The sequence below is a fragment of the Orycteropus afer genome, unplaced genomic scaffold (genome assembly GCF_000298275.1).
Source record: "Orycteropus afer afer isolate SDZICR_OR568_19922 unplaced genomic scaffold, OryAfe1.0 scaffold00040, whole genome shotgun sequence".
Lineage (NCBI taxonomy): Eukaryota > Metazoa > Chordata > Mammalia > Tubulidentata > Orycteropodidae > Orycteropus > Orycteropus afer.
In genome coordinates, this window is record NW_006921627.1 from 547,351 (window position 1) to 566,692 (window position 19,342).

General features: G+C 42.3%; 1 protein-coding gene across 1 annotated transcript in view; it reads right to left on the reverse strand.

The window, feature by feature from the left end:
- Positions 1–5,369: 5,369 nt before the first annotated feature.
- The window catches only part of AKR1E2 (aldo-keto reductase family 1 member E2), a 55,001-nt gene continuing 41,028 nt past the window's right edge, over positions 5,370–19,342 (reverse strand). The window contains exons 5-10 of the mRNA XM_042780438.1: positions 17,344–17,466; positions 14,274–14,371; positions 11,234–11,306; positions 10,311–10,400; positions 5,820–5,902; positions 5,370–5,412 (exon numbers count right to left, since the gene is read on the reverse strand). Coding sequence (XP_042636372.1) covers positions 5,370–5,412; positions 5,820–5,902; positions 10,311–10,400; positions 11,234–11,306; positions 14,274–14,371; positions 17,344–17,466 — 510 coding nt within the window. The remainder of the gene's footprint in view (positions 5,413–5,819; positions 5,903–10,310; positions 10,401–11,233; positions 11,307–14,273; positions 14,372–17,343; positions 17,467–19,342) is intronic.

Consider the following 19,342-nt stretch of genomic DNA (forward strand, 5'->3'; position numbering starts at 1 on the left):
AGATTTCACCATGGAATTGATTACCAGTCTCATCATGAGGAATAACTACATCTAACTGCCCAGCCACTCAAAACCAGTCCCAGCCAAGTTGACACATAACCTTAACTACCACAATTCTACCCCTTGTCAACTTGGCACCTGTGCAGATCTCCTTCACTGGGTGGCTCCAGTCCCCTAGTTCATCTGAGTAGGAACCTCACTGCTTCCACCTGGTTGGTCCCATTCCTCTACCTCTTGGACATAGCAGCCCTGCCCTCTCACTTTTGGGCAGCAGCTATGACCCCATCTCGCTGGCCTACACGAACGAGCAACCCCACACTCCAGAACCAAGTTGGTGAAAGTCTGACTCTTTGAAACTTAGGGGGCTGTTGTGGTTCCACCCCCAGAGGCCATGGTCCTACCCTTTGAGGCTGAGGCAGCTCTGCTTCTCGTTTCCTTGGTCTCTCCGCTTCTATCAATTAATGCCGAAGGCAACACACTCCACCAGAAATCATTCTGCCCAAAGAGCACTCAGCTTTTTTGCTCTGGCAGCCGACCAACCTACTACTTCATTTAATGCCGGTCTCTTCTAGCAATTAATGCCTGAGGGCAACCCACTCCACCTCCACCAGAAAGCCACCTACCCAATGACATCCTGCTTTCTCCTCCATCGGTTGGTAAGGCTGTCGCTGTTTCATGACTGTCTCTCTTGGCTCTGCAGCTGCTGCCTCTCGTGCCAGGGCCTCTCATGCCAGGGCTTCTCAGGCCAGTGACTCTCATCAAGGACGCACTCCACTCCTGTTTCCACATTCTAGGTATCCATTAGAGCAGCACCGCACTCTCTGAGTACCACATTCTGTTTTGGTTACCTCATGCCAGTCTAACAAGAAATACCACAAATGAACGGCTTTAGCAAACAGGAGTTTTTTTTTTTCAATTCAGAAGGATAGAAGTCTGAGTTCAAAGTGCCAGGTTCTAGAGGCTGAGTGAAAGCCCCTCGACCTGAGGCTTCAGCTCTGCCTCTTGTTCCCAGCCCACTGCAATTGGAGGCTTTCTTCACTCAGGCAGCTGCTGAGGCTGACAAACTGAAGGTTGACAAGTAAAACGGCATAGTCCTGCTATTACTAAACCACATGGCAGGCCATTGATTTAAGTCCATTAAGAGTCCCAAGATCGTCAGACAACACGGCAGGCAGCTGAACAACTTGGCTATATGCAGAACTCAGGCATGCCAAAAGCTACAGACCATGCTTAAACCTTCTTATGTACTGTGAGCAGACCACATCCCTGAGGCAGCTACTCAGCTGCTCACAGCAGATTCCACCATGGAGTTGATTACCAGTCTCATTATGGGGAATACTACATCCAGCTGCCCAGCCACTCAAAACCAGGCCCAGCCAAGTTGACACATGACCTTAACTACCACACCTTCTCCATGCACTGTGCCACATGGGGAAGGAATTCAGAGTACAGGAATACAATGCCATGGTGTAGAATATAGGGGGAGAACAATGGGGACAGACGCCTACATTTTCTTCTAACCTAACTCCCTTTGGATAGGAGTCACAAGGTCCTAGAAGCAAGTTGGCTGAGGTAACTAGTGAGTCAAATAAAAGCTATATCCCTGCAGATTCTGTATGAAACTAAGGGCACAGAACAAGGCCAGACAGGAACAGTGACAGCCTCCCTGGGGTCTATGGGCCATATTGGAAATGATGTGCACTAATTATCTAGCACACTGCACTAAACAAACCTAGGAGTGCATATCCTCTCTCCGCCCTTTAGGTAAGTGGCCAAGATATGTTTCATACTTGATTTGGAGTTTCCACACTGCAGTATAGTAAATTACTTAGTGTGGCTTTTCTACCCATAAGTCTTTGTAAACTCTAAGGTGGGATTTTCTATGAGCAACTGAGGAGCTCCTGATTGCTGAAGCTATCCACCTGGGTTATTTCTGTTGGGAGCGGCACAATACAATGTTCTGGGAGGTTCCCACTCTCTCTCATGTGCTTAGAGTTCTGATGCTGTGACTGGCTAGTTTGACCACCCTTCCGGGCTCAAAAGGAGGCCTCCTGGAGGCAGGACTCTCTCTCGGACTGCTGGTTGAGGAAGATGTGCTGCCGAAAGAGACATACACCCCAGAAAGAGACACGTGCTGCTGGGAAAGAGGCTCAAGAGACACGCATCGCTGAGTGAGACACCGAGGGACCAGCACTGCTGGGAAAGAGACTGTGAGACTGTTGGCTGAGGGACGGTGGGCTGGGAGAGAGACTGAGCATTTTTCCTGAACTTGAATTGTAGTCTGGTGCTTCCCTAATAAACTCCATAATCTGTGAGTTCTGTGTGGCCACTGCAGCGAATTATCGAACCCAGGAGAAAGGTGGTGGTGCTTTGGGAGGAACGGTTGGAAAAAGGGCTGGAGGGAGGCAGCATGTCTGGCCTTGTAGGAATAGGCCTTGGGTTACTGCTGGTAATCCTGTCTTCCTCTTGTGGGATTAGAGGAAGTCAGAACATGTGGCCTCCTTGCCGTTTTTGCACACACCTACAATTTGACTTACCAGAAAACTTTATTTAAAAATACAAACAAAAATAGTATTTAAAAATTAAGATTTTGTCAATGTCATGAGACAAAGTGTATGTGGTGAACTTCTGTATAGAAAATGAATTTGCTCTGTAAACTTTCACCCAAATCACAATTTAAAAAAAAAAAAATTATGATTTTAGGGCACACCTACTTCCCTGGCATGGAGAGATGCTTGCTGCTCACAAGCCACGGTGGTACCTCTATATTTTTAGGTCAAATGCATCACTTAGCTATCACTCCTAAGCATGAAACTGTGCTAGTGTAAGTGGATGTGAAAGGGTCCTGCCTCAGTCACCATTCTACCCTTCCCTGTGAGAACCCAGCCCAGTCCCAATGTTAAATCTATATCATTAGTCCAGACATGACCCTGTGAATTCCATTCAGGGGCCCTTGATATTTGTTTGCCAGCAAACTTCAGTCCATGAGATCTTTTCTCTTTCCCCATCTCAATCCATCAGTGTCTAATGACATTAACCCCCAAAAGAGAAGGGTCCAGGTCTTTTTCCCTTTAGGGGGATCCTTAACCCATCAGCAAAATTACCAACTCCTACTCAGGACAGGGAGATTTGGTGGTGTAGTGCCTAAACATCTGACTGCTAACCAGAAGGCTGGTGGTTCAAACGCACCAGCCACTCCTCAGAAGAAAGACTGGGCAATCTACTTCTGTAGAGATACTATCTTGGAAACCCAAGGAGGGGTCACTATGAGTCAGAACCGACTTGATGGCAATGAGTTTGATTTTGGTTTTTTGTACTCAGGACAAGTTATATATACCAAAGGCTATGTGATGAGGTGCCACTTTTGTCAGACCACTAATAAAAGTCTTTTTATTGCCCCAGGTGTAACAGGTGTCTAGTGATCTTACATTTTCATATCTAAGGGATATACTCATGACTTTTTTCTATTTTAATGAAAATTTGTTCTCAGGCTGCTACTGGATATAAAAGAGGTTGACACCATAAATAAATAAATAGTTTGACACCATTTTAAAACTATGCTCTTACTAGTTCTCCATAACTTCTAGCATCTCTTCAAGGCAAGTATCACGTTTACCATTTTAGAAACAGAGTTTGAGACTTCCTGATCCCAAAGATCGCAGAACCAGGACTCAAAACCTCCTATGTTGTTGTTGTTGTTATGTGCCGTCGAGTCGGCCCCGACTCATAGCGACCCCTCCTTGGGTTTCCGAGGCAGTATCACTACGGAAGTAGGATTGCCCAACCTTCCTTCCGAGGAGTGGCTGGTGGGTTTGAATCGCCAGCCCTCTGGTTAGCAGGCAAGTGTCTTAGCCACTATGCTACCAGAGCTCCTAAAACCTCCTATATCTGGCTCTAAATAACATCTATTATTATGCATTTTCTTTTCACCAGGTACTTTTTAATTGACATACAGGAACATGCACAAATGACAATACAGCTTGGTGAATTTTCACAAACTGTGCATCTCCACATAGTCCCCAGAGCAAGAAACAGGCCATTTCCAGCACCCCAGAAGCCCTCCTCATGCTACTTGTCATGCTCCCCAGCTAGGAGAGTCAGTATCCTATTTTGTAACTTTGTCTTTCAACTTTATATAAATGAAACCACACATTAAAAAAAAAAAATAAGATTTTAAATAAGAAAAAAAAGTCTGTCTGTTGAATTGATACAGCCTCCCAGTTTCACCTATATTTTCTTTCAATGTGTGAAGGTTAGGATTTTGCTTCAAATTAATCTAGGGGGTGGGTGGTTGGTAGAGAAACAGGGCAGTACAGAAAAGGACATTGGCCATGGTTGATAATCATTGAAGGTAATGAGTATGGAGATTCAATACACTATTTCACAACTCTTAAATATGGAGCTCTGGTGGCATAGTACCTAAGGCATTTGACTCCTAACCAGAAGGCTGGTGGTTCAAACCTACCAGCCACTCCCCAGAAGGAAGATTGGGCAATCTACTTCCATAGTGATGCTGTCTCGGAAACCCAATGAGGGGTTGCTATGAGTAGAATCAACTCAACAGCAGTGAGTTTAGTTTTTTTGTATATGCTCAAATATTTCCCAAATACAATGTTTTATTTTTAAAAAACAATGTGTAGGTAAATAATTCACAAGGTAAACAAATATCCTTATTTTTTAAAATAGGGTAGAGGCCATATGGCATGTTTTGTAAAAAAAAAAAAAAATTCTATCACACTATGTAATTCTGGCATAGAGGGTAAGACATTTGGCTACTAACCAGTCAGCTGTTCAAACCACCAGCTGCTCTGCAGGAGGACGATGAGGCAATCTATTTCCATAGAGATTTACAGCCTTAGAAACTCAATGGGGGTCACTTTGGGTCAGAATTGACTCGATGACAGTGGATTTGGTTTTTGGTTTGGTTATGTATTCAATAGATTCATAAGAATAGTATGGATTCTCCAATGGATGAAACATTTGGGAATAATCATTCCAGAGAATTAAATGAATTTATGTGAATATCCTTTATTCTTTTTAAAAAGTCACCCACAACACACACTGGCTAACAACGTTGGGCAGAGTTAGCACATAGTGATCACTGCTCCCACGACTTTCTTTCTTTGACTTAGTCAATCACTTGGACCACCTGAGTTCTTCTGATTTCTCAGTGAACTACGCTTGTGTTTCACGCAGGAATCGACTCAAATCAAACACTGCTCCTCCCACTGCTAGGCAAAGCTGCTTCTGTTGCTGCCAGCACAGAGGTGTTTGCAGAGGCAGGACAGAAGAGAACTCTGTCAGGAGGGACAACATCGCCAAACACGATTTTTCTGGGCTGAGCAGGTAATGAGGATGAGGGACTCTCCTTAGTACTCTATGTGGAAAGGGTAGTCTTTGTGGTTTTCAGATCTGAAAACAAATCAAAGATAGAAACAAAGAATGATTATAATTTTTTAAGAGAAACATTTTCAATGATACAGTTACGAATTTTTAATCTCCCCCACGTATGAAATTAGTCTTTGGCTTCATTCAGTGGCCCGAGTTCAAAAAGGACAGAATAGAACTGCACCAGAGTGCATCTAAGGCTATAATCTCTGTGGAAACAGATCACCACATCCTTCCAGCACAGCAGCTCATGGGTTTGAACCACTGATCTCTCAATTAGCAGCCAAGCACTTAACCACTTGCCCCCAGGGCTCCTTTTTTAAGATTTAATAACCTAATATGTCTATAATCAATATTGATTTAGGAACTAGTCATCCAATCTGTACATTGCTTCCTCTAATTTTAAAAGGAAATAAAGGTGTCATACTTACATGGGGAATTTGGCCATTCGGAAATTCCTGTCCAGGCAGAGAAGCTCATCTACTTCTTCTTCTGTTAATTCAAAATCAAACACCTACAGCCAAAATAAAATGTTTGGCAAATTCACTTCAGCAGTATTTATTTCAGCAGCTGTTATGTGCCAAGCACTGCACTATCTCTGTGGGGGACACAAAAATGTAAAAGGAACACTTCGTTAGGCATCTGAAACTCCTACATTCCCAGAGTACACTTTGATTTTGATTATTTGACTGGTGTTGCCTTAGTCTAGGCTAATGTTAGGAAACCTTGGAAAGATGGGATAAAATATTGCAATAATCTCACAGGTGTAAGGAATATATAGGAATAGTAGAAAGGCACAGCAAAGAATTTTTCCCACTGCTCAAAAAAAAAATTGTTCCATACACCTCTACTAATCAGGGAGTCGATTGGTCCCTGAGACTAAATTCTAACGTATCTATGTCACAGTATAAATTATTTATATGAGCAATCACTTTCTATTCCTTCTAATATAGTATTCTAACCTACTTCCCTCATGTTGGTTTTTTTTTTTTTTTTTTGCCTCAAACACACTTGAGGAATATGATCCCCTCCTGTAATATTTTTCATGAGAAAGTGTCAACCCCTCTGTGCCTGGAGAGAGTTACTCCAGAGGAGTAAACAAAAGAAGGTAGTAGGGTGATGCCAATATGCCCTCTGGAGGGTGACAGTCCACAGGACCCCAACCTCTACCCCACAGGAGATGCACTATACTGGAGAAATCAGTCACATCATATGCAGGTGATAGAATAGTGTCCCCCAAAATTTCGTGCCCACCTAGAACCTCAAAATGTGACCCTCCAGAGGGCATATTGGCATCACCCTACTACCTTCTTTTGTTATTTCCAAAAAGGTCACGTTTTGAGGTTCTAGAGTCTTGGTAGATGTGATTAATTAAGATGAGGTCATACTGGATTAGGGTAGGTTCTGAATCCAATGACTTGTGTTCTTATAAAAAGAGGAGAGGACACACAGAGATACAGGGAAGGTGGTCATGTGACAATAGAGGCAGAGACTGGAGAGATACAGCTACAAGTCAAGGAACACCAAGAACTGCCAGAAGCCAAAAGAAGCTAGGAAGATGCAAGGAAGACTCCTCCCCTAGAGCCTTCAGAGAGAGTATGGCCCTGCTGACACCTTGATTTCAGGCTTCCAGTCTCCAGAACTGTGAGACAATACATTTCTATTGTTTTAAGCCACTCAGTCTGTGGTACCTTGTTATGGCACCCCAAGGAAACTAACATGCAGTGAAACCTGTGAGAGCCGGAACTCATTGGGACTGCTTTGTTTTTCCAGGACTTACAAGTTTTCCATCTTTGACAAGGTACAGTCTTAACCACTTTTCCATTGCTCGTTTTAGTGGGAAATATTTGAATTTTCCTTCTCTGACAGGTTTCCACCTTATGTAGGTTCTGGTGTCAATAGGTTTTACCATACCTTGTAAACATAATTCTGGCAGGTGGAGAGTAGGGAAGCGAAGGAGCATAGTTTGGATTAAGGCTTAAACAGCAGTTTTAGAAGAGTCTCAACAAATTCAGGCCTGGAGCAGTGTCAGTCCACCATTACTGAGTGGGTATCTGGGGCTGGGAGAAAAGGTATTAGGCTCAGTCCACCAGCCTCTCCACTGAGGGCTAGCACTCTTGCCTTACTCAACACTCCTTCGGGTTCCCTATTTGATCCTATTTACCCAGCTCCTAGGCAGGGTAAGTGCCTATTTCAGCCCATGTGCTCCTCTTGATATGACGATACTTCAACCTCCTCTTCTTATAACACTTCTTTCTGGTCTCCATCCTCAGCCTATCAAATCACATCTGCTTTTGGTCATTCAGGGCCACACATCTGCCTGATTCTGCCTGACTGGACCAAGAACAGCATCTCCGTTCAGTATGTAGCAGGTCTAATACAAAGGAACAGGGCATTTAGCTTTCATGCCTAAAGTCCCTGAAGTCCACTTACTGCCACAAGGCCATGAGACCCCATGGCACTGACAGCTACAATGGAAGAATGTAGAAAGTGTCTTAGCTTTCACACTTGCAATCAAACCTGAGCACAATCCTGCCAAATTCTGAACTCACTCACACAGTTATGAACCTCTGTGGATATTCAGGAGATGAGGCTTCTCACACCAGAGAGGTTAGAGGATCTTCTTCACATATGCCCTTCCAGGAGGTATAACCAGGAATCCTGGCTGCATTGCAGGAGACAGAAGGCACCTTAGCTGGCTCCCCATGTGGACAGAGCCAGTCAGCCACTAACTATCAAATTCTAACAGCTGGCCCAAGATTTGATGTATAATTTCAAGAGGCCCCTCAGAAGTTATATGAAAGAGTATAGTTTATAGCTGAGCCAAACTCACAGACACTTTTCAGGCTTAAAGCCTCATTGACTGGTCTCCTTTTGCTGGTCTGCAACACTTAAAGACCAGGGCATCTTAGGAAGGATGGTAAGTGTATATAGGTAGGAGGTGGGAAGGGGAACACATTGCCCACTGGCAGGTGCCCAGTAGACATGGCACTGTGAGCACTACACCTACATGTGAGTACTCACCCTTCTTTTCCAAGATCTCCTTATCTTAGGTATCTTGCCTCTACTAATGGGAAATACTACACTTGCCAATAATGAAGCTGTGCCCCACCTCAACCACCCCAATAGCCACAAAAAGCCTGAGGGTAATGATCAATTAATACTTACTGAGCAGTTGTTTTGTACTATTAGCCTAAACACTAGGGATACAGTAGCACCCTCGTGGAGCTGCTGAGAAGCTCAAAGACCCACATGATGGTAAATTTCTGGGCATCACAGAACTCTATCTACTGAAGATCCAGTTGCCTAGTTAATCCCAAGCTCACACAGTTTATGGTGATATAACTAATGGGTATGGGTTACTAAGAATACCTAAACCTACTGCCATTAAGTCGATTCTGACTCATAATGACCCTATAAGACAGGTGAGAACTGCCCCATAGTGTTTGTTTCCCACACCTTATATCTTTACAAAAGCAGATTGCCTCATTGTTCTCCTGTGGAGCAGCTGGTGGGTTAGAACCACTGAAATTTAGGTTAGCAGCTGAATGCCTAAGGATACCTATCACCCATGAAATAGTTCCAAGGATGACTTCAGTGACATTGATGATGTTAATAAGGATTACCATCTAATATGATCAGATGCTTCTATATACCAAGACACTAGTCCAACCACTTTAAGGAGTTCTGGTGGTGTAGTGGTTAAGGCATTTGGCTGCTAACTCAAAGGTCAGTGGTTCAAACCCACCAGCTGCTCCATGAAGAAAGATGAGGCAGTCTCCTTCCATAAAGATTGATTGCCTTAGAAATCCAATGAGGGTCGCTATGAGTTGTAATCGACTTGATGGCAGAGTTTGGTTTGGTTTTTGGAAGCTAATCACTTTATATGCATTATTATATTTAATCCTCACAACAACTTTATGAGATAGGTATTCTGATTAACCCTACTTTACTGATGAAAAACACTAAGCTTAGAGAGGTTTACACCACTGTGAAGTGATGGGTTGGGCTTCTGGAATTCCAAGTCTTAGTAGTCACTGTGCTATAGGCTGTGTCCTCAGACAGAAGCCATATATAGTTCCAGAAGCAAATTCACACACTTCTGAAGTTCTTTGGCTGAGGTAAGAAAAATAAAATAAAACACTGTCCTCAAAGGGACCATTGCCTCTAAGTGTTTTGGACATATTCTGGCAAATAAAGATACCTATCCAGTCAGTCTTTAACCCTACCTCTCAAAACAAACTAGGTAGGAATCAGGATCAAAAACCTTTCCAACACAACACTCCAGGCAACCATCCCAATGACCAGTTAAGTTAGCCTCCCTGTGGCAGACATTAGCTTGCTGCCCACCAAACCTGCTTCCTCTTCCTCCTGAGCATATAACATCCCAGACTCCCTTGTAGCTTGATGTGGCCATGTGTCTGTATTCTGCCAGTTCGGTGAGAGTGGAAATGATACGACCCATAAAAATCTCCTACATAAGATCTTTTCTCGTTCCTCATCTGCATGATGAACAGAAAAAACCCCAAGGTCCTGCAGGAGAGTGGATCCCTAAGAGGGAAGAAGCCTAGGTCCTCGAATCACTGAGTAAAAGGCTAACTGCCAGCACCCATAGTGAACCACAGTTTATCTAGAGAAATAAACCACTATTGCATTAAGGTACAGTGATCCTGGGCTTGTTTTTATAGTAGTTAACCCACCCTCATTAATACATGATCCTAAATCCTTCTAAATGTTGTTGTTGTTGTTATGTGCCATCGAGTTGAACCTGGCTCATAGTGACCCCTCCTTGGGTTTCTGAGGCGGAAGTAGATTGCCCAACCTTTCTTCCGAAGAGTGGCTGGTGGGTTTGAACCGCCAGTCTTCTGGTTAGCAGTCTGGTTAGGCACTACACTACCAGAGCTAAATAGAAGAAAGAAAACACCTTCCTGAAAATTCTCTTGAATCTGCTTCGGATTGACAGATTTGGGAATCACTATTACATCCCTCTGGATCTGAAATCGGATCAATATCTGTAGGGAGAAAAAAAAAAAGTCTAATATCACAAGGGGAAATCATATGGAATCAAATCTACGTAATTTTCCTAACAGTTTGAGTTTTATTGTGCAGTAAAAGTCCAAAATTCAGGGACAATAGGAGCATTTATTACAAGCTCTTTTATACCAAAGTGATTTAGAAATCAAATCAGCATTTTCTAAACAGTTCTACCAGTACATCTGTAATGCCTACCACTGGCCTAAGGAGAAGGTCAGAAGACCTGCTACACCTTAATGAGACTTCATTAACAGGTGTCCAATCAGCCAAACAAATCTTAGAATAAGAAAGAGTTTAATAAACTACTTCTCTGTTCCACTTTATTTTAAAAAATAAACCAACCCGTGGCCATTGCATGGATTCTGACTCATAACAACCCTACAGGACAGAGTAGAGCTGCCCCATAGGTTTTGCAAGGCTGTAAAAATCTTTACAAAATCAGACTGCCTCATCTTTCTCCCACGGAGCAGCTGGTGGGTTCAAACCACTGACCTTTCGGTTAGCAGCCAAATGCTTTAACCATTATGCCACCAGGGCTCCTTTGATCCACTTTATACTAAATATCAATTCTGTTGGTGGGGACAGAGATGACTGGGAACTCTACAAGTAGAAAATCACCCTCTGAGTCTTGATAAGCAAGATTGAGTAGCTTGACTAAATGGGAATATGGTGGTAAACATTTGAAATTTGCAATTAGTCATCAACTCATCAAGAGCAAGCTAACCCCTGCCTCCTCCACAAAGTCCAATGACTCCAAGAGGATGTGAAAAAGTCTACTGCCAGACAAGCAAACAGCCCTCCATCCACATACCTGAGCTGGAGACTTATGGTATTTCGGTGCAATCCTCTTAATCAGAGGATCATCCATCAGGTCAGCCCCCTCACTAGAAAGAGACCAGGGCAGGTTAGTGAGCTAAAAGATTGAACACATAAGCTTCTTTCTTTAAAAAAAAACACAAAAAACTTTCTTCAACGTAAACAAAATAGATTTTTAAACAACACAGAAAAGCATATCATCCTAAACCCCACCATCTAGAAATAACCACTCTTAACACTTTTGGTGAATGCAGCTACACATTACCACTTTTCATGTATATTTTGTGCTTTTTCTGAAGAACGATGTAGCAATATCTGAGCATATCAGGCAGTGGATTCTTAGGGCTTTAGCCCTGGAATCCAGACTAACCATAAATGCTGACATTTAAGGACTCTCTGATTTCACAGCTTTCTATTTTAGACCTAGCATACTGCCTGTTGTTGTTGTTGTTGTTGTTATGTGCTGTTGAATTGATTCCAACTCATAATGTCATGGATTGAATTGTATCCCAAAAAAATATGTGTCAACATGGCTGGGCCATGATTCTTAATAGTTTGGCAGTTGCATAAGGATGTAAACATCCCCCATGATGTGATCTGATGCGATCAGCCAATCAGTGTGGTAAGAGGATGATGAGATGGTGAGATGTAACCCCTTAATCAGATCACAGCCATGATTCAATGTAAGGGGAGTTTCCCCGGAGTGTGGCCTACAACACCTTTTATCTTAACAAGAGATAAAAGAAGAGAGAAGTGAGCAGAGAGGGAGGGACCCACTACTACCAAGAAATAAGAGCTAGAAGTGAAGGGTATCCTCCTGGACCCAGTCAAAGATTGGTGCCAAGATACATGGAGATCTCCAGAATACTGGGCCCAACGTGCTGACAGGAGACAAGGACCTTCCCCCAGAACTGACAGACAGAGGAAGCCTCACCAAGAGCAGGCACTCTGATTTGGCCTTGTAGCCTCCTAAACTTTGAGAAAATAAATTGGTGTGTGTTAAAACCATCCACTTGTGATATGTCTGTTACAGCAGCACTAGACAACTAAGACACATACAGCAGAACTGTCCTATAGGGTTTTCTAGGCCATAATCTTTACAGGAACAGCTTGCCAGGACTTTTCTTCCATGGAGCTGTTGGGCGGGTTTGAACCTCCAACCTTTCAGTTAGTAACTGAGCTCTTTACTCATGCCACCGGGGCTCCCTGCATAGTTCCTATGGCACTATTAAGAAATGTGTGCTGACAATGGTCATATCTCAGAAAAGCTCATCTCAAAGGCCATGAAAGAGTTCATAATGTGAACATGTGGAACCTTTATTACAAGAGATTTTGAAGACTATGACTTCCGTCCAGGCAAAAGAGGAATAGGTCTAATAACTCTGGAGAGTGAGCCACTGTTTTAACCAATATTTATTAAGCAGTTACTAAGTTTCAAGCACACAGCTACATATGGTCCTCAAAGTCTACTGAAGGAACTAAGCAGAATCCCTTTATTTCCAGCCAACAAACCAGGGCTTCAGTGAGCTTCTCTTCGTGTTAATGGCTCCTACCACTCACCTAACCTTGGGGTTCCTCCACCCAAAGCTTAACTGTGGAATATGACCCAGTCTTCTAGGAACTCCCCAGTTGCTACCAAGTTCACACACATGCCCCATTTCATATGGAAAGCACACAGGTAATAAATAAAAATTTAAATAATTTCAGTATCCAATATATCCCAGGCACCAGAGTTAAGGACTGAGAATACAATAATGAGTAAGATACAAAGATACAGTCTCTGCTCTCAAGTAGCAGTCTAGTGGAAGAGACTAGAAACAATGACAAGAGAGTGTGACTAGGACTGTGAATGAAATATGGACAAGGGGAGTCAGGGAGGCTTCCTGGAGAAGGTGATGTTGAACTGGACCTTAAATCAGAAACTGGAGTTAGTCAGACTTAAAAATAATAACATTTCCAAGTAAAGAGAAAAATATATGCAAAGGCATAGACACTGCAAAGGCATAGACACTACAAAGAACATGTCCTACAAGGAACCACAACTAGTTTCATATGGTTGATACATAAAATGTTTGTGGGGAAGGGGAAAAAATGAAGCCAGAGGCAGGCAAAGGCCAGCTAAGATGAGCCTCAGATGCCATGCCAAGAACGGAAGAATTTTAAGCAGGCAGGAAGGTGAGATGATCATGCAGAGACAGCTCCCTTCAGTAGCCATGTGGGTAAAAGATTGAAACGGTAGAAATCTGGGAGGGAGGGAAGGAGTTAAGAGGCTATTATAATAACCTAAGGGAACTCTTAACTAGAGCAGTGATGATGAAACTAAAACCCATTGCCGATGAGTTGATTCTCACTCATAGCGATCCTACAAGACAGGGCAGAACTGCTCCATAGGGTTTCCAAGGCTCCACGTAACCTTCACAGAAGTCGACTGCCACATCTTTCTCCCACAGAGCAACTGGTGGGTTCAAACCACCCACCTTTCAGTTAGCAGCTGAGCACTTAACTACTGTGCCACCAGGGCTCCTTGATAGTAAAACTAGAGATCAAGAAACAAAACGTTTCTGCCAGAATAACTGACAGATCTTGGTGGTTGAGGGTTGGATTGAGGGAAATGGGAAAGGATTGATTTCCAAGTATGGAACACAGTAGGAAAATGACATGTAGAATTTGAGTTAAAGACTGACATGTCTGTGAAATATCTTGAGAGACTGGTTTAATAGCAGACCAGATGTACTAATCAAGAAATCAGTAACAGAAGTTAACTTCAAACTAGTTAAGTCCCTTGAAAGGCCACTGCTCCTCTCAAGCACCCCTCTCAAAATGACCCTCTCCTTCTGGCTTCTAGTAACAGCTCTCTCTCATTGGTGCATAGGGTCTAGAGGCATTACCTATGCCAACTGTGAGCTCCCTTATGGTTTCTCTACACCTTGCGTATATCTTTGTTAAACCTTCCTTGAACCATCCAAACTAACGGAGAGCGGGGTATCTACCTCCTGCTAGGGCCTTAACTAACATGATCACCTGAGGCATCTTACCGTGAACCACCAAGAGGACGGTAAGCAGTCACAGAGATATTTCTGGCTTGACAAAAACTAATCAGGTTCCTCTGATTAAGATATGGGTGGCACTCGATCTACAAATAGAATCACAGTTACAGAAAATATTCAGACTAATAGTTTACTAGAAAAACTCTAAAAATAAAGTCAAGAGACAACACTAATATCTTGGTTCTGTCATTGACTAGCTCTGTGATCCATCTGTAGGCCTGAGCGTCTCCATCCATAAAGTAAAAAGGTTAGACAAGCACACTGCAAGATTCTAGTCAGCACATGAACCTATGGTCTCAAGGAATACCTGTGTCATGTGACTGCTTAAATATCACCTTCTCAGTGAAGCCTCCCCTGATTGCCTTACTTAAAAACTGTAACTCTCCATGGGAGGAAGGGGAAAAGGAGGACTCACTGCTAAGGGGATACTGAGCTTCTATTAAGAATGATGGGAAATTTTGGAAACATAGTTAATGGTAATGGTTGAACAACATGATAAACAAAACTAATGTCATTGAATTGTACATGTGAAAAATGTTGAAAAGGCAAATAATGTGTTGCCTATATAGTTACCACAACTAAAAAAAAAAAAAAAAAAACCCTTCAACTCTCCAATGTCCTATTCTCCCTTCTCTCCTTTATTTTCCCCTATAGCACTTGTCACTCTCTGACATCTTATATACTTTAATGATTTGCTCATTGTTTATGTCACTAGAAAACAAGCGCCTGAAGGAAAATATTTTTATGTGTGTTGTTCACAGATGTTATCCCCAGTACCCAGGGCAATGCAGACATCTAGAAGATGTTAAATAAATATTTGCTGAATGAATAAATGAAAGTGGGGAGCTATATGTGACCTATACATGCTATAGGTGACTCCCACTAACATTTTAAGGCACTTGAGAGCAGGATATCTGTCTTCCCCACATTCTATGAAGTCTCCTGCACAATTCCAGGTTGCAAGTAAACCTAAAACAAATACTTGTTTTACATGAACAGAAGAGGACTATCAATAGTGCCTCTGGGGTAGGAGAAGCAGGCTCTCAAGAACATGCAGAGCACAGCACAGCAAAATCAGCAGTCAGGAAAGCCACCAAAAGAGAAGCCTGCCTGGGCATCTCCCACGGACTCAGGAGCTCTGTCCAGTCGCATTGTGATTTGGGGAACTAGCCCGCCTTTCCTTTTGGTCAGGTCTGAGCTCTCCCCAGCTAAATGTTTGTTTGCAGAAATGACAGACACTGGGCATCACAGTGTGTTGAATAGATGCTGTAGAAAGAGTGAAGCAGAGGGATGGAGCCAGTTGAGGTGGCCTGGAGGAGGTTTGTTGGGCACCACCCTTTGTCCTCACTCCCTGAGTTTGGAGGAGTGCTGCAAATGGCTGCACACACTCCTGAGCTTTCTTTAGGAGGTCCCCATAAAATGCAAAAGCCAGAGTTCTCTTGTAATAGACACTACAAAATAATATATTTATTAAAAAAAAAAAAAAAAGACTGACAAAAAAAGAAAGAAAGAAGCCTGCCTGGCTTTCTGAAAACGTTTCCAAGGACCCTGCATTCCTGGGTGTTCACAACCCTAGCTAGAAAATACCCTTTCCAAACCCACCTCATTCCCATAAACAAGGCAACAATCTTTCCTAGTTATTTAAAGTGCCACTCAACAAAAAAAGCCAGCCCAAAACAGAATATATTACACATGTAAACAGATTCTACGTGTATGGTGAAACCCGTGAGAGGTAGAACTGAATGGGACAGTATCATTTTCCCAGGTCTTGTTAGTTTTCTACCTTTGACAGGCGCAGCCACCACTTTTCTATCACCCTGTATATAATGGAAAATATTTGAGTTTTCATTCTCTGAAAGATTTCCACCTTACAAAGGTTTGGATAATTATCACTCTCTGTAGATAGTGACTAAAACTGGACATGAGAGGTGTTTCTGGACGCTAAGGATATTCTGTTTCTTGTTCTGGGTGCTCACTTGAATCTGTTACTTATGAAAACTCAATGCGCCCTGCACTTTATGACTTACCCCCTTTTCTGTGTGTATAAAAACAAGTTTACTTATTAAAGGGAAAAAAAAAGTGATGCTCTATGTTTAATAGCCTCAAACTGGAAACTATCTAAGTGCCCATCAACAACAGAACAGGTAACTATCCTACTATGGTATTCACACAATGGAATACTACACAGAAGTAAGAACATACGAACCACAATCATACACAAATATAGATTAACAAACAACATTCAGTGAAAAGCCAAACACAGAAGAGGAAATAATGTATTATTTTATTTATATAAAGTTCAAAAACTAATCTATATGCTAGAAATCAGAATGGTGGTTACCCTTTGCAGAAACAGGGCAGGGTGACTAGAAAAGAGCATGGTTGGGGGCGCTTCTGGAGTAGTGGTGATGTTCTCTTTCTTAATCTGGATGCTGGTCACAGTTTATGAGAATTTATCAAGCTCCATTCTTGCATGTGCATTTTATGCCTTAATAAAAACTTTAAGTACCACAAAAATGTTATTTCGACATATAAAACCAGTCAGTCAGTCTAGAAATGCAATAAGCCTTCCCTCAGAAGTCATTTCTCTGCATTGAAGGAAAAAAGTACAATACACCAGTATAGCCAGAGTCTGAACCTGGTCTGAGATTCATTCCGTTATCCATCCCTTTATAGCTGCCAATGCATGGGCTAGAAAAGGGGGGAGGAAATGTCCCTTAAGTTTTCACAGAAGCACTATAATTGAGGGGTCTGCCACAACTTTTCACCAGTTCTGAACAGACTTGGTAACATACCCCATATCTGCAAGTGGAAAAATAAGTTGTAGCTCCAGCCCCACCTTACAATATAAATGCCCCAGTCAATAAAGTATCAGGAAAAAAAAACGAAAAACCTCAATTGTCTATTCACTCCTTCACTTGCCTAAGATCATAAGTTACAATTGTGACAGCCTTAAGGAAAAATGCATATTTATGCATTTCTAGTATAGCCACATGGATGTAATAACTGAAAAGACAACTACACTCATTAAATCCTTTTACAATGTGTAGAAGCTCACCTGGTTAGTTATTGGCTTGACTCTCAAATCAGACTTACTCAAAAGTCTCTCAAGCTGCTCATGGTTGAAGTTTGAAACCCCAATGTACTTCACTAGCCCTGCAATCACCAGGTCTTCCATAGCCTAAAGAAGAACAAAGAATTACTTCTGGTGTATAAGTTCTGCCCATTTCACTGATAATCCATATCCCTCGCCTGCTTTGCACAGTATTTAAAACTCAGTCCACCGAATATTCTTCTAAATACAGGTAGTTCCCCCTTATGAACCACATTCATTTTTGAGTATGTCATTGAGTCAAATTTTAGGTCAATCAGAACAAGTGCATATGGTTCTTATTTAGCCTTACTTTAGTGCAAGAAGGAGCTCTGGTGGTGTAGTGCCTAAGGCATTTGACTGCTAACCAGAAGGCTGGTGGTTCAAACCCACCAGCCACTAATTGGAAGGAAGGTTGGGCAATCACTTCTATAGTGATACCGCCTTGGAAACCCAAGGAGGGGTCACTATGAGTCAGACCCAACTCCGTGGCAGTGAGTTTGATTTGGTCTGGTTAGTGCAAGAAAAGGCTAGACGCCTTTTCCATGATTTAAAAGCTGCACTTGCAACAAGTGAAGGTGATTGTGTTGAGGAATCTGTTGCCAGTAGGGGTTGGTTAATTGTTTCAAAGTGAAGGCAAATTTATATAACATTAAAGGGCAAGTACAAGTTGTCCCTAAACAAGTTGTCCCTAAAGCAAATGTTTATTGTTATACAATAAACCTAGGGATTTACTGTATTTTACCTGATGCTTCAAAAGCATTTTGACACTCAAAGTCTACTCCCAATTCCATCACTTAATAGCTGGGAGATCTTGGGCAAGTTCTATATCACTAGGCTTCAATTTCCTCATCTGCAAAATGGGGTCAAAATTGTCTCTATCAAGGAGTTGTTTTTAAGGATTACACAAAATAATGCATATAAAGCATTTAGCAAAGGACTAGATTTAGCAAACACGCCACACATTTTAGCTGTTACTATTTTAGCTGTTACTATAATGCATGGCAAGTATGGGCAGTCCCTGATTACCAACAAAATCCACTCCTAAGTATGTCTTTGGGAGCTCTGGTAGCATAGTGCCTAAGGCACTTGACTGCTAACCAGAAGGCTGGTGGTTCAAACCCACCAGCCACTCCTCAGAAGGAAGTTTGGGCAATCCTACTTCCGTAGTGATACTGCCTCGGAAACCCAAGGAGGGGTCGCTAGGAGTCGGGCAGACTCGACTGCAAATAACAACAAGTATGTCTTTACATTTGTATGTGAGTCAGAACAGATGCACACACTTCTTATTTGCCTTACTTCAGTTCAAGAAAAGACTGGAAGCCTTTTCCATGATCTAAAAGCTGCATGTGCAGCAAGTGAAGGTGACTGTGATGAAGAATTTGTTGTGAGTAGGAATCGGTTCAATCCTTTCTAAGTGAGGGCAGATTACAGAGCATTAAAGGCAAGCACGAGTTGTCCATACTGTCACCCATGACTGCCTGTGTGTTCCTTGCTGATTTTATTTGCTTACCTTTCCTTCCACCTAGATAGAATCTTAAGCACAGGGATGTATCTTCATTTTCTACCCTATCCTTACCATTTAACATGATAAGGAACTTGAGGGCGGAGCAACTCAAAGCTTTGTGCTGTTCAATGACCAGCAAGCCAGACTGCCCCTCAGCTTCAGAAAGAGTATGGCTTTTGCCACTCTAAGTAATCAATAGGAAGAACTGAGTGGCCATGAGGTCAGCACCAAATGAGTCAATATGCATCCTTTATGGATTCAATTCTACAACAATCAGCCTCACTTATACAAATAAATAACCTTAAGTTTATCCCAAACCTTTTAAGAGAGCAATTCAGTGTGACAGAAAAGTATGGAACACCTGGGTGCTAATCCTAATTTCTCAGACACCTTGGCTAATCTCTGTTGTTTCACTGGTAGATATGTTTAAAAAAAAAAAAGAGAGAGAGAGAGAGAGAG